Genomic DNA, 18,499 nt, shown 5'->3' on the forward strand with positions numbered 1-18,499 from the left:
CATAGTGATTAGACATTTATGTACCTCATAAAGTAATAACCCCAAGTCTTACCCATCTGATACATAATTATTACAATATTATTGACTATATTCCCTATACTATACTACATATCCCTGTGACTATACATTTTTTTATTATAGTTGACATTCAATATTGTTTTATATTAGTTTCAGGTGTACAGCATAGTGGTTAGACAATTATATAATTTATGAAGTGATCCCCCTGATAAGTCTAGTACCCATCTGACACTATACATATTATTAAAATATTATTCACCATATTCCCATACTGTGCTTTACGTCCCCATGACTCTTTTGTAACTACCAATTTGTACTTCTTAATCCCTTCATATTTTTCACCCAGCCTCTTAATCCCCCTATCTAGTAACCATCAGTTTGTTCTCTGTATCTATGGGTCTGTTTCTGGTGTTTGTTCATTTATTCTGTTCTTTAGAATCCACATATAAGTGAGATCATATAGTATTTGTCTTTCGCTGTCTGACTTATTTCACTTAGCATAATACCCTCTAGGTCCATCCATGTTGTCACAAATGGTAAGATTTCATTCTTTTTTATGGCAGAGTAATATTCCGTTGTATACATGTAATGATGAAACGGGCAAAGAGTTAACAGAAGCGAGCTTGTGAATTAGCTCGAATGAGCTTAAAAATTAACCGCTTGACTGAATCCTCTGGCTAGCACTGCACCTATAAGCTGACAAGCACTTACATCCACCATAGATGGGAACAGAACAGTTCCCAGGGGAGTCCAACTGCAATGGCACCCCCTGCAAGCTAACAAACACCCATCATTGATGGGAACAGAACAGTTCCCAGAAGAAGCCCCCTGCAAGCTGACAAGACCCTGCATCCATCATAGATGGGAATGGGATGGTTCCCATAAGAAGTAAATTGTAACAGCAACCCCCTGCAAGCTAACAAGCACCCTACATACTGCATAGAAAAATATAAAACCCCAGCTGAACAGAAACCCACTGTAGCTATCTAATCTAGACTCTGCTCCTGGCAACTCCTCTGCTGGTGCTTCTCTTTTTTCTAAACAGAAAACTGTGGCAGCCATCTTCTTTAGACACTATCTAAAGCATCCTCGCTGCCCAAATTTCAATAAGCCCTTTCTTGTTTTCCTACTTTTCTGAGTCTCATGAATTCTTTCACATTCTGCAAACAACCAGGGGTATAAAAAATACACACACATATATATTTATAAAATTAATTTATAAAATTAAATTTATCGGGGTGACAATGGTTAGTAAAATTACATTGGTTTCAAGTGTACAATTCTGTAATACATCATCTATATATCACATTGTGTGCTCACCACCCAGAGTCAGTTCTCCTTCCATCACGGTATATTTGACCCCCTTTATCCTCTTCTACAAAGCCCCATTCCCACTACCACATCTTTTTTATTGAACTGTCTATTAATGGGCATGTTGGTTGTTTCCATATCTTGGCTATTGTAAAATAGTGCAGCAGTGAACATAGGGATACATATATGTTTTCAAATTAGTGTTTTGGATTTCTTTGGATAAATACCCAGGAGTGGAATTGCTGGGGCATAAGGTAGTTCTAAATTTTTTGAGGAGCCTCCATATTGTTTTCATAGTGTCTCCGCCAACTTACAATCCCACCAACAGTGCATAAGTATTCCCTTTTCTCCACATCCTCATCAACACTTATTGTTTGTTGATTTACTGATGATGGCCATTCTGACAAGTGTGAGGTGATACCTCATTGTGGTTTTAATTTCCATTTCTCTGATTATTTGTGACAGTGAGCATCTTTTCATATGTCTATTGGCTATCTGTATGCCTTCTTTGGAGAATGTCTATTCAGGTCCTCTGCCCATTATTTAATTGGATTTTTTTGGTGTTGAGTTATATTAGTTTTTTTTATACATAGATTTTGGATATTAACCCCTTATAAGACATATTGTTGGCAAATATCTTCTCCCATTCAGTAGGATGTCTTTCCATTTTGTTGATGGTTTCCTTTGCTGTGCAAAATCTTTTTAGTTTGATGTGTTCCCATTTGCTTAGTTTTTTCCCTTGCCAGAGGAAATATATCAATAAAAATATTACTATACTTAATGACTGAGAGTTTACTGCCTATGTTTTCATCTAGGAGTTTTATGGTTTTGGGTCTTACATTTAAGTCTTTAATACATTTTGAGTTTATTCTAATGTATGAAGAAGGTGTCCAATTTCTGGGCGTTTTTTTGTTTGTTTGTGCATGTATCTGTCCAGTTTTCCCAGTATCGTTTATTATTATTTTTAAAGATTTTATTGGGGAAGAGTGTGTACTTCCAGGATTTTTTCCAAGTCAAGTTATTGTCCTTTCAATCGTAGTTGTGGAGGGCGCAGCTCAGCTCCAGGTCCAGTTGCCGTTGCTAGTTGCAGGGGGCGCAGCCCACCATCCCTTGTGGGAGTTGAACCGGCAACCTTGTGATTGAGAGCCCGCGCTCCAACCAACCGAGCCATCTGGGAGCTCAGCAGCAGCTCAGCTCAAGGTGCCGTGTTCAATCTTAGTTGCTGGGGCAGAACCCACCATCCCTTGCGGGACTCGAGGAATTGAACTGGCAACCTTGTGGTTGAGAGCCCACTGGCCCATGTGGGAATCGAACCGGCAGCCTTCGGGGTTAGGAGCACAGAGCTCCAACTGCCTGAGCCACCAGGCCAGCCCACCCAGCACCATTTATTGAATAGACTGTCTTTACCCTGTGTATGTTCTTGCTTCCTTTGTCATAAATTAAATGACCACATAGGCATGGATTTATTTCTGGGCTCCCTATTTTGTTCCATTGACCTGTGTCTGTTTTTATGCCAATACCATGTTGTTTTGATTACTATGGCCTTATAGTATAGTTTGATATCAGGTAGCATGATGCCTCCAGCTTTGTTCTTCTTTTTCAAGATTGCTGTGGCTATTCAGGGTCTTTTATGGTTCCATATAAGTTTTAGGATCATTTGTTCTAGTTCGGTGAAAAATGCCATTAGTATTTTGATACAATTGCATTGAATCTATAGATTGCTTTGGGTAGTATGGACATTTTAACTATATTAATTCTTCCTATCCATGAGCATTTTTTTTTTAATAGTTTCGATCTGTGGTTGGTTGAATCCATGGAGGTGGAGCCTGTGGATATGGAGGGCCAACTGCATTCTTATTTTTCCTTGCATAAAGGAACACTTGTATAATACACAGGGCAAATAAAAGTGGTAAACTATAGGGGCCTCCAAGAGATGGAGTGGGAGCAAGACTTCTCAATGTATACTATTTGTATCATTTATATTTGAACCATATGAATGTATTACCTATTTTTAAAAAATATGATAGTACTCAGGTTTCCTCAGGTCAATTCAATGAATCTCCTGAGATGGGGCCTGAGCATTTTATTTCCTTATGCTCCCCATGTGATCAAATGTTCAGCAAGTGTTAGAGTTAGTGCCTTAGGCCTCAGTCTCAGATGATTCAAGGGGTCAGAGAAGGAGTTTTTGTGTTGAGGGTGTGGGTAGTATTTGGTGTTTTCTGTGTTGGGGCTCAAGTCACCCCTTATGGATGGAATGCTATACCTAGATGAAGGAGCTCCATTTGGGATGAATGTTGACAGTGCTGTGGAATATAACAACGGATCATGTACCAGGCTGTTTTGGGCTGAGTAGCCAGACATAGAGATGGAGTGAGATGCAAACCAATACCGAATTTATTTATCAGGAGTGTGTGATTGTAATCAGGGGTCTTTTTCAGGAAAGAGAAGGTCTCCATTAGAAGTTGTGGTAGACCCTGAAAAATCCTGGGTCACACTGGGAGCAGGACAAAATGCACATCTTCAATATGAAAGATTTTTGATCTAATGATAGCAAACAATGGCCTATAGGCCAAATCCAGCCCACTGACTGTTTTTGTATGGACTGTGAACAAACAATGATTTTACATCTTTAAATGATTGGGGGGGGGATTCAAAATGAGGGTATTTCATGACATGAAAATTATGTGAAATTCAAACTTCAGGGTCCATAAATAAAGTTTTATTGGATAAAGCAAGCTACACTCACACCCATTGGAATAAAGCCACATGTTGTCTATGGCTGCTTTCCTACTACAATGGCAGATTAAGTGGTTGTGACAGAGACCATATGTGGCACTCTCATCCCTTTGTACTGCTGCTCAGCTCGGCGCACTACAAATTGCTGTGACATAGTTATAACTCAACAGTGTTCTGAATGCTACATGTTGTCATTGTACCTCAGTGTTTTATTTTCTTATTGCCAGGGCACGTCCGTCGTCTAAAGAAGAAAAATGGACTTTGAATAGTATAACTTCTAAGGCAAAGTAAAGTGTAGATATTTTGTTAAGAATTGTTTATTATACAATGACACTATCTGTGCTAAAAGAATGTAGTATATATCAACTTAGACTAAGTAGTCATCATGGTATTCCCAACTCACAGGAAAGCAAGTCAGAAAAGAACTGAAATTTTCAGATGGAATATCTCATCTGAAGTTCCCCGCAAAAACGAAAAAATGAAGTTGCAACCAAAGTTTCCAAGTGTCTAATTTGTTAGCCAAAGAATGCCGCTTATTGATGCTGAGTTAATTAAACTGTTTGATTTTAGCCGCCAAAAGAAAAAAATAAACTTGTCTGAGATTCTTAGCATTCAGTGAGGACAGGTGCTGAAAGACTTGAAGACATTGGAGCATCATCAATAGTGAACTTAAAAACAAGGCATGATTTTGAGTGATTTTCCTTGATTATCAATGAGTTCATAAATGTTACCAACACTGCTCAGTTGCTTTTATTTGAGATGTCAATGATGAATTTGAAGTCATTGAAGAATAAGCCTCTTTGAAGAGTCTGTGTGGAACAACTATAGGCAAGACTATTTTCAAAAAGTTGAGGGCCAGCCCAGTGGCTCAGGCGGTTGGAGCTCTGTGCTCTTAACTCCGAAGGCTGCTGGTTCCACATGGGCCAGAGGGCTCTCGACCACAAGGTTGCCAGTTCAATTCTTCGACTCCCGCAAGGGATGGTGGGCTCCGCCCCCTGCAACTAAGATTGAACACGGGATGGCTCAGTTGGTTGGAGCACGTCCTCTCAACCACAAGGTTACCAGTTCGACTCCCGCAAGGGATGGTGGGCTGTGCCCGCTGCAACTAGCAACGGCAACTGGACCTGGAGCTGAGCTGTGCCCTCCACAACTAAGACTGAAAGGACAACAACTTGAAGCTGAACGGCACCCTCCACAACTAAGATTGAAAGGACAACAACTTGACTTGGAAAAAAGTACTGGAAATACACACTGTTCCCCAATAAAGTCCTGTTCCCCTTCCCCAAAAAAATCTTTAAAAAAAAAAAAAGTTGAGAAAATGGTAATACATACAACCTATATGGGAATCTGCTAAAATGTATTAAAACTGATGGAGGTAAAAATGTGTGATGCAGAAAAAGGCTTAGTTAGACAAATTTATAAAGCTCTAGAAAATGTTAAGGCATTTAGAGCCTATGGGTTATTCACTGTACTCAAATTACTCATCAGGAGCTAATTTGCAGAAAATATTTGAAACTATCATGCGTTATTGACTAGAATTATCAACAGGGAATTTCATTTGTTCTCATACTTAACCATTATGAGGTCTATGAAATTTTGTCAGAAATAGAAGTTGTATATCCTAACTTGCCCTACCACACAGCATTTTGATGGTTTAGCAATAGTGAAGTTTTATTGCAATTTTTTTCAGCTCAGATTCAAAACAGACATTTCAGAACAAAATCATTCCAAACCATTAATACTGAATAATTAATGGCCTTGGAAATTAGCTTTTGCTACAGACTTGATAATGTTCCTTAATTAATTTAACCTAAAATAACAGGGCAAAACAGTGCTTATATGTGAAATGTATACTGCAGAATTTTGTCAGTAATTAATGTTGTTTTGAAACACAAGTAACATTAAGCTACTTTATACACTTCCTGTGCTGTCAGAAGTTAAAACAAAAGATCTCTATTCCCACACAAATTTGCAGCACATGTATTTTCTGAACTCAAACTACAGTTCCAGCATCATTTGTAGACCTTGATGCCAAGTACAACAGAAATTTTCATATTTCAAAATCCATTTAATTATGCAATTGAGGAGATTCTACCTAAACTTCAACTGAAGATCATTAATCTGCAATGTAACAAGTTAAAAGGTAAGTATCAGAAGAATCTAATAAAATTCCATACATGCCTTCTAACAATGAAAATGGTCAATTAAAATTATGCTCATGGATTGATTAGCAGTATTGGCAGTAACATCTGAGTGAAAGACATTTTCAAAGATTAAGTATATAAAGTCTCAGGTGGCCCAACGGTTAGCCCAGTGGTTAGAGCACAGTGCTCATAACACTGGTCGCCGGTTCAGTTCCCACATGGGCTAGTGAGCTGCGCCCTCCACAACTAGGCTGAAAACAACGACTTGACTTGGAGCTGAACTATGCCCCCACAACTAGATTGAAAGAAAAACAAAATACAAAACGACGTGACATGGAGCTAATGGGTCCTGGAAAAACACACTGTTCCCCAATATTCCCCACTTAAAAAAAAAAACAACAGAAATATGTAAAGTATCATTAGAGATTAGCACTAATAGCTCACCATCTGACGATAGGGAACACTAGCCATTGAACCCCAATTAAGCAAAATATTATCCCCCCAAAAACAATTCCATTCTTTTCATTAGTATACCTGGATTACAAAAAGGTTACTTAATTACTATATTTTGCATTTCATTTTTTTTAAACTGTAGAAATTTTTTTCTTGTTATATAAATACTTACATAATATTCTTGATTTTCTTCTTGGCCTGCAAAACCTAAAGTATTTTATTTACTATCTGACCCTTTACAAGAAAAAATATATATATATGTGGTCATTCCTGATTTCTAAAGGAATGCATAGAACTGACTTCTTTGAGATAAGTGTAAGAGGGAATCAGTGTTCCCTAGCAGAAGGATCATTCTGCTCAGAATTTTACTAATGATACTCCAGGGTACTCTGAAATCCAGGAGAAACAAGAAAATTTGCCTTTCAGCCCACAAGTAGCTAAGTGACAAGAAAGTGGACATCACATAAAAGGTAACACAGCAATTAAAAACTACATTAGAAAATGGGGAGAAGAATATGACTACACTTTAAAACACTGGAATAAAAAGGTCAGTGCTTTCGATAGTGGTCAACAGAACTTCTGGATATGGCAGCTAGGCTTGGTTCAGAGATATTACCCTATGAACAAAATGATTATTTTAAATAGTTTGGTATGGAAAATTATAATGGGGATATGAACATTATTTTATTAGTATTATAGTAGTAAAGTAATAGGAGGAAAAAAAGAAATCATCAATAAGCTCCTTTTCTCTTTTAGGAGATAAACTCAGAAATACATGTAAAACATGGGGGAATAGTGACTGAGAAGAACTGATGAATGAGAGAAAAAAATTATTACTTAAGAGGGGAAAAGTTCAAAGAATCAGGTTAATAAATGCAGTAGAAATTGAACAGGTCAGTGAATTCTTATGGAGAGAGCATCTGAGAATGTCTGGCCTTATCAAGTCAGTGAAATAAATACTTCACGTACTTCCACATCTACACGGTTATGCCCCTTTTACACTCAGCATCATTGCTAGAAAAGAATCTAGGGCAGGAGGAAGGGATAGACACTTGTTCTTCTCGTGTCCTCAGTAAGGCAACAATGTAGGAAGACTGCCTGGCTTACCCATCACCCAAAGGGTTGGACCTGACCAGAGAGGGGAGAACAAAAAGGTTGTGTCCTCTGTACAGAGGCAGCCGCAGGGCTAGGAAATAAAGAATCCAGACAAGTTGCTCTAAAATTCTTGTCAGTCCTTTGAATCTAGATTGTAAGCCTCTCAGAAGATGAGTATAAGTATAATACCATGTGGAAACCCTGGGGATGAGCAAGCTAAGGCAGAATCACAAATCTTTACATTACAGCCCTTTTTAAAAATGTTTCTTTGTTGCTTATCCATTTTATCTCTTAGCATCTAGGAACACTTTTTGGAACTATTTTTAAGCTTCTCTCAGCTGTGCTGAGGAAGCATAAAGGAAAGTACTAAAAAAATTTTCTATTGTAAAAATTTCCAAACATATACAAAAGTAGAACAATATAATCCCCCGCTACACACACATCATGTCACTCAGTTTCAACAATTATCAACACAAGGCCATTTTTGTTTCACTTTTATCCAATCCACACCCTATTTCCCACTGGACTATTTTGAAGCAAAAGGAGAGGTATTTTGATCAATTTTTAAGAGGAATTTTTAAAGAGGGGAGTGTGGCATTTTGGCAGCAGAATGGTGGTGCTATCTGAAATCCAAGCCCGGGGACAAATCCAACCCCTATTTTAAGACTGATATTCCTTTCTGGTGCTAGAATCTATTTTGGAGGGCCTCAGTTTCCCTATCAGCAAAACATGGAATATGGACTAAATTATAGGCAGTTGGGTAACAGTGAAATGAGACCTTGAATTCAAGTCAAAAGACCTGGCTTAAGAGTCCATTCAGCTCTGCCTTTTGCAAATTATATAACTTATAAATTATGTAAGCAACCCTTAACCTCTCTGAATTTCTATCTACAAAAGGGTACTTCATGGGACTTTGGCTGAATTAAGTAAAACAATGTAATATTTGAAGTTTTGTGAATTAAAATGCGCTATATAAATTCGGTATTATTGAGTTCTTCAGTTAAGTAAAAGATGACTCAGATTTGAATCTACAAATTAGGAAAACAGTGATGCTATTGACAGAAAAGGGGAAGCTGAAAGGCAAAGTTTAATCCAAACGGAAGACTAAACAGAGAGGGAGATATGGGGCTAAACCTTTGATCCAAATATCTATTTAAAATACATTTATTATGTTAATAATAGGAAATAATTGCACAGTCTCCTTACCCTCACCAAAATAAATTTTCAGTTTTCTCTAGCTTCTCCCTGTCTTTATCCACCTACATAAAAAAACATTTATTAAGTATGTATTATGTGCTGGGCATTGTGCTAGGCAGTGGGAATACAAAAAAATAACACTACTGTCTGCCTCCAAGATGCTCAGATTAGGAGACACACTTGTTATATAAACAATTATAGTAGAATCGGATAAGAATTAATTTGGGCGGTGACTAGTGTTTGCACAGTAATCATAGGGTGTGGTCAGCTTTTGTTCTATTTTTAGAATATACCTGTTTCAGAGTCACCAACAGAGAGGTGACTCCTAACGCCTTCATCATGGCCTACGAAAGAGCTGTAGAAAGGTTAAGGACTGAGCTTCTACACAGAGGCTGGAGACAAAAGTGTCACAGGAAGAGGCTGAGAAATTATATTTGGAGAGGTGGAAGAAATTGTTAAGTGTCCTAGGAGCTGGGGGCAGGGAGAAAAGTCTTTTCAAAAAGAGATTTTTAGGCCTGGCCCAATGGCTCAGACGGTTAGAGCTCCATGCTCCTAACTCCTAAGGCTGCTGGTTCGATTCCCACATGCGCCAGTGGGCTCTCAACCACAAGGTTGCCCGTTCAATGGTGGGCTCCGCCCCCTGCAACTAGCAACCGGCAACTGGACCTGGAGCTGAGCTGCACCCTCCACAACTAAGATTGAAAGGACAACAACTTGACTTAGAAAAAAGTCCTGGAAGTACACACGGTTCCCCAATAAAGTCCTGTTCCCCTTCCCCAATAAAATCTTTAAAAAAAGAAAAAAGAGATTTTTAATATAAACACATAAAGCTAGGTAGATCAATGGATTCAATGGAGATCACTAATGATGTCCAAAGACCAGTTTCAGGCAAAGTAAGGGTAGAAGCCAAACGAAGAAGGCTGAGCAACGAGTGGGTGAAGTGGGAAAATCTGGCAGTGAAAATCAGCTAGAAAATCAAATGGAGATTTTTCTCTCCACCCTCACACACATTTTAAGCTCTGCACTTTTTTTTAGGCTATGGGTAGAAGCCCAGGGAGAGACTAAATAAAAATAATGAAAGATTCTTATATGATACTTAATACGTGCCATGCACTATTCTTAGTACTTTACACGTATTAGCTTGTTTAATAATACATGAGGCAAGGATGGAACGATTAAGTAACTGGTCGGAGGTCACTCAGCTAGGCAATTGACTGAGTCAAGATTTGAACCTCAGCGGTTAGCTTCAAAGTCTGTGCTATTCAAATTGTACCTGAGGTTGCCTTTTACTTAACAGAGGAACTCAATAATACCTAATTTATATAGTGCATATCCATTCACGAAACTTCAAATAATACATGAAAGTGTTTGGGCAATTGATGAAAACGTGCTTATGCTGAGTCACAAAAGGCACAAGACCACGACCCTTTAGTTTACTCTAGGATGGGCATCACCTGTCACCCTATACATTCTAGGACGTGTTCAACCTGAAGGAAGGGGATGTGCAAACAGCCAAAATGAAATTGCATTGAAAGAGGAATCTAAGCATGGGTTTGCACTGCGTGCGTCTCCCTTTCTGGACATGCTTTCTTTTCTGTCCAATTGCGGGAGTGGTGCTACCAATAATCGGGCACCAGTAACTTCGAGGATTTTAACATCCATTCAACAAAGATTTGAGCATCAACTCAGGGCCAGACATTGTGCTAGGCCCAGAGGTGAACCAGAAAGACAAGATCCTCACTCTTAATATTTACAATCTAGTTGGAGGGTGGGGAGAACAAAGACTAGGAGGCCACGGCAGGAGAGGGGTTTACAGGGGGGAATGAGAGATTAACTCGGAGAAGCCAGTAGAATCCCTGGCAGGCGAGGCCTTGAGGCCACGCCCAAGAGGCTTTTGTATTTAACTCGCGTCAATTCGGAGCCAGTGACCGCCAGATTACCCTAGGCAGTACTTTCTAGACCATTTAATCCTGTCAATCCAACCTTTACACCTCCCACTTGTGCCTGTCGGGTCACTTAGGCCTACAAGGCCTCCTCGGGCCAGGGTCACCTACTCCCCGTCTAGTGTCGTCTCAGCCCCCACGATCATCTTCTTGAGCCACCTAGGCCAATCCGGGTTTATACTCCCGTCGGTCTCCCTTAGCGCGGGTCTCCTCCGCCGGCCAGGTCACCTCAGTGACACGCTACTAGGGCCGGAGGTTCGGCCAGCGCGTCACGCTTTGTTCCCAGAACAGGTTTTCGAAATGCCTCTCCCTCTCAGCTCCAGCTGTTTTCCTGCCAGCGCGGGGAGACCCGGCAGAGGTAGCGCCCCCGGCGGCGCCCAGTGGCCCAGGAAGGGAGTGCCCGCCGCCGCCGACTTCTCCACCTCCTCAGCCTCCTCCCGGAACGCGGGATAGCGCGCGAGCGGCGCACGCCCCGACCGTCACGGCCGAGTTCCTGATTGGCTATGCCGCGTGACGTCACGGGGTGGCTCCCGGCGGCAGCTGGTAGGCGAGCCCGCGCGTGCGCAGACTGAGCGCGGTGAGCGGAGGGGGAGGTGGCCGGCCGCTTATCTCTCGTCCGCCATTTTGTTGCTGTAGCTCTTGGGAACCGGCTGGGCAAAACCGCCCTAGAGGCGCGACGCTCTTTGGACTTCGGTGTTTGGTGTGTCAGCGGGGGTTGGCGCAGATCCGTGGGAGCGCGGAGCCGACGCGTTTCAGGTCAGGAGTGACTGGAGGCACCCACGGACGCCGAGCATCCCGAGAACCCCGGGGCGGCCTCTGCTGCGGCTCGGCTTCACCCGCCCCGACCTCAGGCTCTGCCCGGCGTTCCCCGAGCCGGCTCCCTCCGTGAGGTGGCCCCTGAGCAGGCGGGCGGAGGCGGAGGATGCTGCGGGCCCGGAGCCAGGAGGAAGGTGCTGGCTCGGCCCTCTAAGCGCGCCTTGAGGTGTGCCGAGAGGCCCTTCTTCGGTCCCAAAGCCGTCTGGCGGGCAAAGGCGTCCAGAGCGGACACGAGCGGCCGCCGCCCCAGAGCCCCTGCCCGACACCATGTCCTCCGCCAGGTTCGACTCATCAGACCGTTCTGCCTGGTACATGGGGCCGGTGTCTCGCCAGGAGGCGCAGACCCGGCTCCAGGGCCAGCGCCACGGCATGTTCCTAGTCCGCGACTCCTCCACCTGCCCCGGGGACTATGTGCTGTCGGTGTCCGAGAACTCGCGCGTCTCCCACTACATCATCAACTCGCTGCCCAACCGCCGTTTTAAGATCGGGGACCAGGAGTTTGACCACTTGCCAGCCCTACTGGAGTTCTACAAGATCCATTACCTGGACACCACCACCCTTATCGAGCCCGCGCCCAGGTACGCGAGCGCCCGCAGCCGGGCGCGCTACGCACCCCGACCCCCGAGGAAGGTCGACAGCGGCCCGGTTGGTTCGCTTGGGGTCCATCCAAGAGTGTGTGTGTGTGTGTGTCGGGGGGGGGGGTCATTGAACTCATTTCCCCCTATTCTGAACCAAGTTATTTTCCAGAAGCCTTTCCGAAGGGAAGGCTGGTGTCAGGATCTGGGTCACTGTGGATGAAGGAGATGCGTCTTAAACAGATTTAACGGCGGTTGCATAGTTAAAATGTACGCTCTTTGCCTTTCATCACATTCTTTATTTGGTTATCATGCTAAAGGAGGGTTTTTGTTGTTTTGGGAGTGTTTTATTTAAACCTTTTTTGGATCACAGACTTTGAGAATATTAATATCGCCGTGGCATTCTCCCTCCCCCCAGAAATGCACGTACACACAAGTTTGCACGCCATTCAAGGGTCTTGGACTCCCTGCAGATCTCTGAACTCCAGGTTAAGAACTCTTGGACTGCAACCTTTGGAAGAATCGACAAATGAGAATGCTTTAGCATTTAGGAACAAAAACCTTTAAATGTGCAGTAGTATTAGAACTGTATGTTGATACCTTGGTGCCAGGTTTGAAATAAGCCAGACACCTTCTATTTTATCATACATCAGTTACAAAAAAGTCTTAAAAGAAGGTGCATTGGCTTCGGTGAGGGCATTTTATTTATTTATTTAATTTTACAGTTTTCCCCCAAGCTGGACCGTTAATAGGCCAAAAATCCACTTGGTTTAATTTCAAGGAGGAATAAGGCTAGACTATTTACTTACTAAGGGAAATTTTAAAACGACACTTTTTATCGTAGTTCAGTTTTCGATTTTTTTTTTTTGGTATTAAGTCTAATGATTTAATACCTTTTAAAGTTAACAACCCTAAGTGACACTGAGCATCAAGCATCTCCTTTTCTAAATAAAATGAATTCTTTTATTGGCTTATTTGCTTTAATTTGCCTTAGTATTTTATCAGATGTTTCTTTCATGCCAAATTTGAGCTGAAATTATGCCAAATTTGAGCTGAAGAAATTGCCTAGAATTTTAAAAATAAAAGGTATTTCACTGTCCAATTTGTTTCTTAAACACCTATTTTAAAAAGACAGGAGGTTTTGGGGGATGAGATGTTTCTGATTTTATGAATTTGCTGACGAGATTACTCTGAGCTTTAATCATCACAGGGTATCATAATTAATTAAGGAGCACCCTAAATGTTGGCTTCTGTGGAGTAGAGATAGAGAAAAAAACAAAGCCATGACAGTATAATGACTATGAGATTAACTGCTGAAGTAAATGGACTTTAAAAACTGGGACAAAGTGATTATAAATCAAATACTGGGTAACAAAGACCTAGACACCAAGAATCTGGTAAAACTCCAGGTCCCCGAAGATGCTGATAATTGGACTCAACTTTGAGCACGATATAATTACAATATAAGGGATTAGAATCTTAGAATCCACGGTAGTGAGATTTTGTAATGTGTTTAAATGATTTTGCTAACTTGGGAAGGTGAATTATATCATTGATTTCAGGCATTTATTAACCCATGCAATGTGCAAGGCGTTGTGCTTTCTTTGAGGTGACAGGTACTATATAGTATACCTGTTTCAAAAAGTGTAAGTAAATGGCTTGATATGCCTCAGTGGCTTCCCACTACCCCCCAAAACGACTCCAAATCTTCCATACACTGTGTCTTCCGAGATTCCGATGCCTGTCCTCTCCTCCCACCTTTACCGCATCCCCACTAGGCCGCTCACTCATTCCCGGAACCTTTGCGCAGGCTGTTGGCTCTTCATTGACTGCCTAACCACCCACTGCTCACTTACTGTATTGAAATCCTACCTGTTGTTCCAGGCTCCTCACAAATAATAGGACCTTTCCCTGACCCTCCCCCTCACATTCAGCTTTGATTAGTTCTCCTTCTCTATGCCCTCCGCCCCAGGCGGGTTGCTGTAATTTAGTTTTTTATTTTCTTTGGTATCTCGGAGGGCCTTTACAATGCTGGCTGAATTAGATCCTGACTGGATTTACTTTGTTGTACTGAGTCTTTGCCTCTCCCAAATTCACGGACTTGGTTTGATGTGTTATTAGCCTTTGTAGAAATCTAGAGGCTAGTAAAACCTTGGCCAGATGCAAAATTCAGTGTAATGATTTTTCACACCCCTAAACAGACTAAATTAAGTGGTTTAGCTTTTTAGGCATCATGACTGAGCTCTTGAAGCCAGAATTTCATACGCCTTGGCTAATAGTTCATTTTTTTTATTTTGCTTAGCAGAAGATCATAACTGTATGACTTAACTCAGAATGTAAGAATTGGTGCTTGTTTTGTTGTAGTCTGATTTTTTATTGGAATGTTCCTTAACTTTTAATTTTATATTTTTATTCAAATATTTACAAGAAAATTTTATCCCAGTGATAGGTACTGGGAAAGATGGGTGACAGACATTGCTTTCTTCATCGTGGAACTACATTTTAGTGGAGGAGGCAGAAAAGTAGAAAAATAAATAAAATACAAAATTAAGAAATGCTATGAAGGAAGTAAACCTAGGCCAAGAAAATATAATAGAAGGGACTTACTTGAGCTTATGTGGTCAGAGGAAGCATGAAACTACCTAAGGATAGAGAAGAAAAGCAAGCCTTGGAAAGGTTCAGGCTAAGGGGAAGAGTCTTCCAAGCATAGAGAAGAGCTTATGCAAAGTCCTGACATGGAAGCCAACCAGTATGTTGGGAGTCTGGTTCTTAAAGGAACAGGTTATAAGAAGAGTTTGGAGATATTGTGGTCAAGGTAAGGAAATTGAATTTTATTTAAAGTGCAGTGGGTGCTGTGGAAGGAGTTGAAAGCAGGGGAGTGACCTGGGGCTGTTACTGTAATCCAGGTGCAAAATGATGGTGACTGATGACGTAGTATATGTCATAGGTCATATAGACACAGACTGACACAGAAAACTTTGGCTTGGAGATGCCTATTTTGGAGATAAGATTGATGCTGATGGGAAGGGGGATGATGGGGCAAGAGAAAGGAGAAACAAAGATGACTTGGTATATTTGCAGCTTTGTGTCCTCTGGGTTTATCTTATTACTGCAATTGCTTTTTGTATTTGTGGTGTTCCTGTGGTGGTTTTTAAATTTAACCCCCAAAAGGTATCATGTCAGATGGCTTTGTTGATTTTGAATGACCCTAAGGGATTCTCTTTCTGAGGGTGTAATTTTTATATTACAAATCATTTGATAAACAGAAAACCTGTGGTGGTTTTTACTTCCATTTTTTTTTTTTGGAGCATAAACATTTTTAATATTCTGTGTATTAAGTTATAGTTGTTAGGTAATCGGTAGTGTTTTTTTTAATTTACTAGAGGTGATTTCCAGTTTAATACCAATGTTTTAGAAGGTTCTAAGTGGATTGTTTAGATATGAACTATATTTTCCCATGGTTTAGAAACTTGAAAGTGTTTTGCGTAACTGGCTTTTCCAGTTCTAGCTTATGTATAAAGGCTAGGAGAAGAATCATGAGAAGTAAAAAGTTTAAAACTGAGGCAAGTTGACCCTTAGGGAAAAATCTTGTTTTTTACTCAACAGACATTGCATATTGCATGTACCTGGTAGAATGGAAATACTAGCATTGAATCAACAGTCCCTGTCATGCTCTTGAGTTCAGTGGTTGCTGAGATTTTTTTAAAAGGTCATTTCCATGCTAGCTAGTGTGATAAGGTAGCTGTGGGAGAACCGACAAAGGTTGCTCAGCCTACCCTGAGCACCCAGAGGAGAACCTTCACACTTGTGAGGCAGAAAGCAACCTCTGCGTGGACCAGAGGATACCACAGGCAGTAGGGTCACACTTCCTTTACATCCCCTTCTAAATATTTAAGGGAACTTAGATCTGGTCTTTTACAAGTAGGAGTAGGGGAGAAGGATTACCTGTAATTTCGATTAGCATAGAATTCAGCACTGAATAATACTTTGAGTTTCTTCTTACCAGTAGTTTAAATCATATTAATTCAGTTCAGATGAGATACAAGAACATTGTCACTATGCCTGGAATGGAAGCTTGCCCAGTTAAGAGTTGTGTTCCCGTGGCAGGTGAAGCACTGGTAACCATTTGATTTGTGACATTTCTCTTGTTTAAGACTCAGATCTTAAACAACAGAATTTTTTACCTAAGAAAGAATTTCCTTTCTGAGCTGAACAATTGTACTAGATTATTTCTAAGGTTCCTTCAGGCTAAAATATTTTAGTTCTGATAAGTAAAAGTGCTTAATAGTGGGAGTTCAGATTATCCTAGAGTCTGAGCTAAGATCCTAACACGTAAGGTTGGGCCACCAGGCATGTGGCAGCTAGTCCAGAATGGATGTTAAGAGTGTGAGTAGAGGGGCCGACAGGTGGCGCAGGTGGTTAGAGCTCTATGCTCCTAACTCCAAAGGCTGCTGGTTCGATTCCCACATGGGCCAGTGGGCTCTCAAAAACCAAAAAAAAATAATAATAATAAAATAAAAAAATAAATAAAAAAACAAAAAGACACTCTAAAAAAAAAAAAAGAGTGTGAGTAGAGCAGTAGTGAGGTGAAAAGGGTTGAAAGGCACACCCAATGGCACACGGGATTTCCTTGTCTATATAACAGAATGAAATCAGGTTTAGGGAATTGGAGTGGCAAAGTTTTTGTGTTTTTAGAAGGGGAAAAAAGGGATAGAAACAGTAATGGGAAATGCTTCCCTGTGTCTTTGGCATCTTAATTTTATCAACAGGAATTTCAATATATTGAGTATACCAAAGCCCAGTACTAGACTCAAGTCACATAATGGGAGTAAACCATGGTTCTGTCTTTGAGAAGCTCAGTATATTGAACAAATTAAAATATACTATGGGAGCTTAAAAGCAAGTATGATCAATTAAGAGGTCAGGGAAGGCTTGAAAGAGGAGGTGCTCTTTCAGCTGATTCTTGAAGGATAAGAACAAGTATATGAGGTAGAAGAGGTAGTGGCAGTGCATGCTGGGAAAAGCAAGGAGTTGTAATTAATGTGAGTGATGGGCAGCAAGCTAGGAAGGAGGAAGAATGATTCTAAATTGTAAAGAGCCCCTTGTGCTTTATAAATGAGTTTAACAGTGGGAGTCATCTAAAGTTTTAAAGAAGAGAATTACCATGGCCAGTTTTAGAAACTTCTGTGGTGTGGGACTGGGTAGGGAGAGTAGAGTGTAGGACTAATCAAGTGCCGTTAAGGAGAGGGGATTGTGAGATCAAACACAGTGGGAATATAAATGGAAACTGACAGTCTTCGCTGGATAATTGCATGTATAATACCATGTTTCTCCAAAAATATGACTGGGTCTTAACTGTAGAAGGTGAGGGAAGAGGTATGGCTTCAGGGATGATTGATGGTGTCTTTAATTGAGAGAATAGAAGAGAAAGGATCAGGATGAGGGGATGATTGTTTTCAACAGGAAGCCAGGTGATGGTTAGCAATCTGATGGGTTTGTTATTGAGAAAAGAGTTGGGGGCTAAATGTATAGATTTGGGAGTCTTAAGTTTAGATGGCATCCCCAGAATGAGCAGAACTGGAATGAGCAGAGGAAGAGAAGCTGTGAAAGGAGGTCTAGACTCATAGAAGGAGAGTCATTAGTGATGGTATGAATGCCTGGGGATGGGAGAGGTCCTCAGTGTTCAATGCCACTGAGTGGTAAAGAAGGGGTAATTTATCCAAAGCAGTTTGCTAGAGAGGTACTTAGCCAATCTTGGAATCGATTCTTTTACCATCTATTTTCTTCTGTTTTCCAACTCCCCCCCCCCATTTTTTGCCCCCCCCCCCTCCGGTTCAAGCCATTGTTTCTAGTTGTGTAGGACACAGCTCCCTGGCCCATGCTGGTGTTATGAGCCTTGCGCTCCCCTGGCTGAGGCAGTCGGTCACCAGTCATGGGTCAGCCACTCACGACTCATGGCAGCACACTGTAGCCCCCACCAACCTCTGGCTGCTCACGGCAGCCCAGCTCCAGGGAGAGCCGTTGTTCACAATCTTAGCTGTAGAGAGCGCAGCTCACTGCCCATGTGGGACTCTGGGGGCCTCCTGAGCTGTGGGAAGGCTGGGGAAGGGAGCCTTTGAACCTTTGGACCTCTGGTCTTTTTCTGAAGTAGAACCAAAGTATGTAAGCCTATCTTCCACAAACTCTTTGAACTTCAAAGGGTGCTAATCTT

General features: G+C 41.4%; 1 protein-coding gene and 1 pseudogene across 2 annotated transcripts in view; both read left to right on the top strand.

Annotated features, from left to right (window-relative positions):
- Positions 1-11,350, top strand: part of LOC308492656 (small ribosomal subunit protein uS5-like) — an 18,548-nt pseudogene extending 7,198 nt beyond the window's left edge. The window contains exon 2 of the transcript in view: positions 11,236-11,350. The product of the transcript in view is annotated as a small ribosomal subunit protein uS5-like (transcript). The remainder of the gene's footprint in view (positions 1-11,235) is intronic.
- A 491-nt stretch (positions 11,351-11,841) lies between these two features.
- CRKL (CRK like proto-oncogene, adaptor protein) overlaps positions 11,842-18,499 on the top strand; it is a 28,807-nt gene continuing 22,149 nt past the window's right edge. Inside the window, exon 1 of the mRNA XM_081036678.1 lies at positions 11,842-12,291. Coding sequence (XP_080892804.1) covers positions 11,981-12,291 — 311 coding nt within the window. The 5' untranslated portion in view covers positions 11,842-11,980. The remainder of the gene's footprint in view (positions 12,292-18,499) is intronic.

The sequence above is a fragment of the Rhinolophus hipposideros genome, assembly GCF_964194185.1.
Source record: "Rhinolophus hipposideros genome assembly, chromosome: 24".
In the NCBI taxonomy this organism is placed as follows: domain Eukaryota; kingdom Metazoa; phylum Chordata; class Mammalia; order Chiroptera; family Rhinolophidae; genus Rhinolophus; species Rhinolophus hipposideros.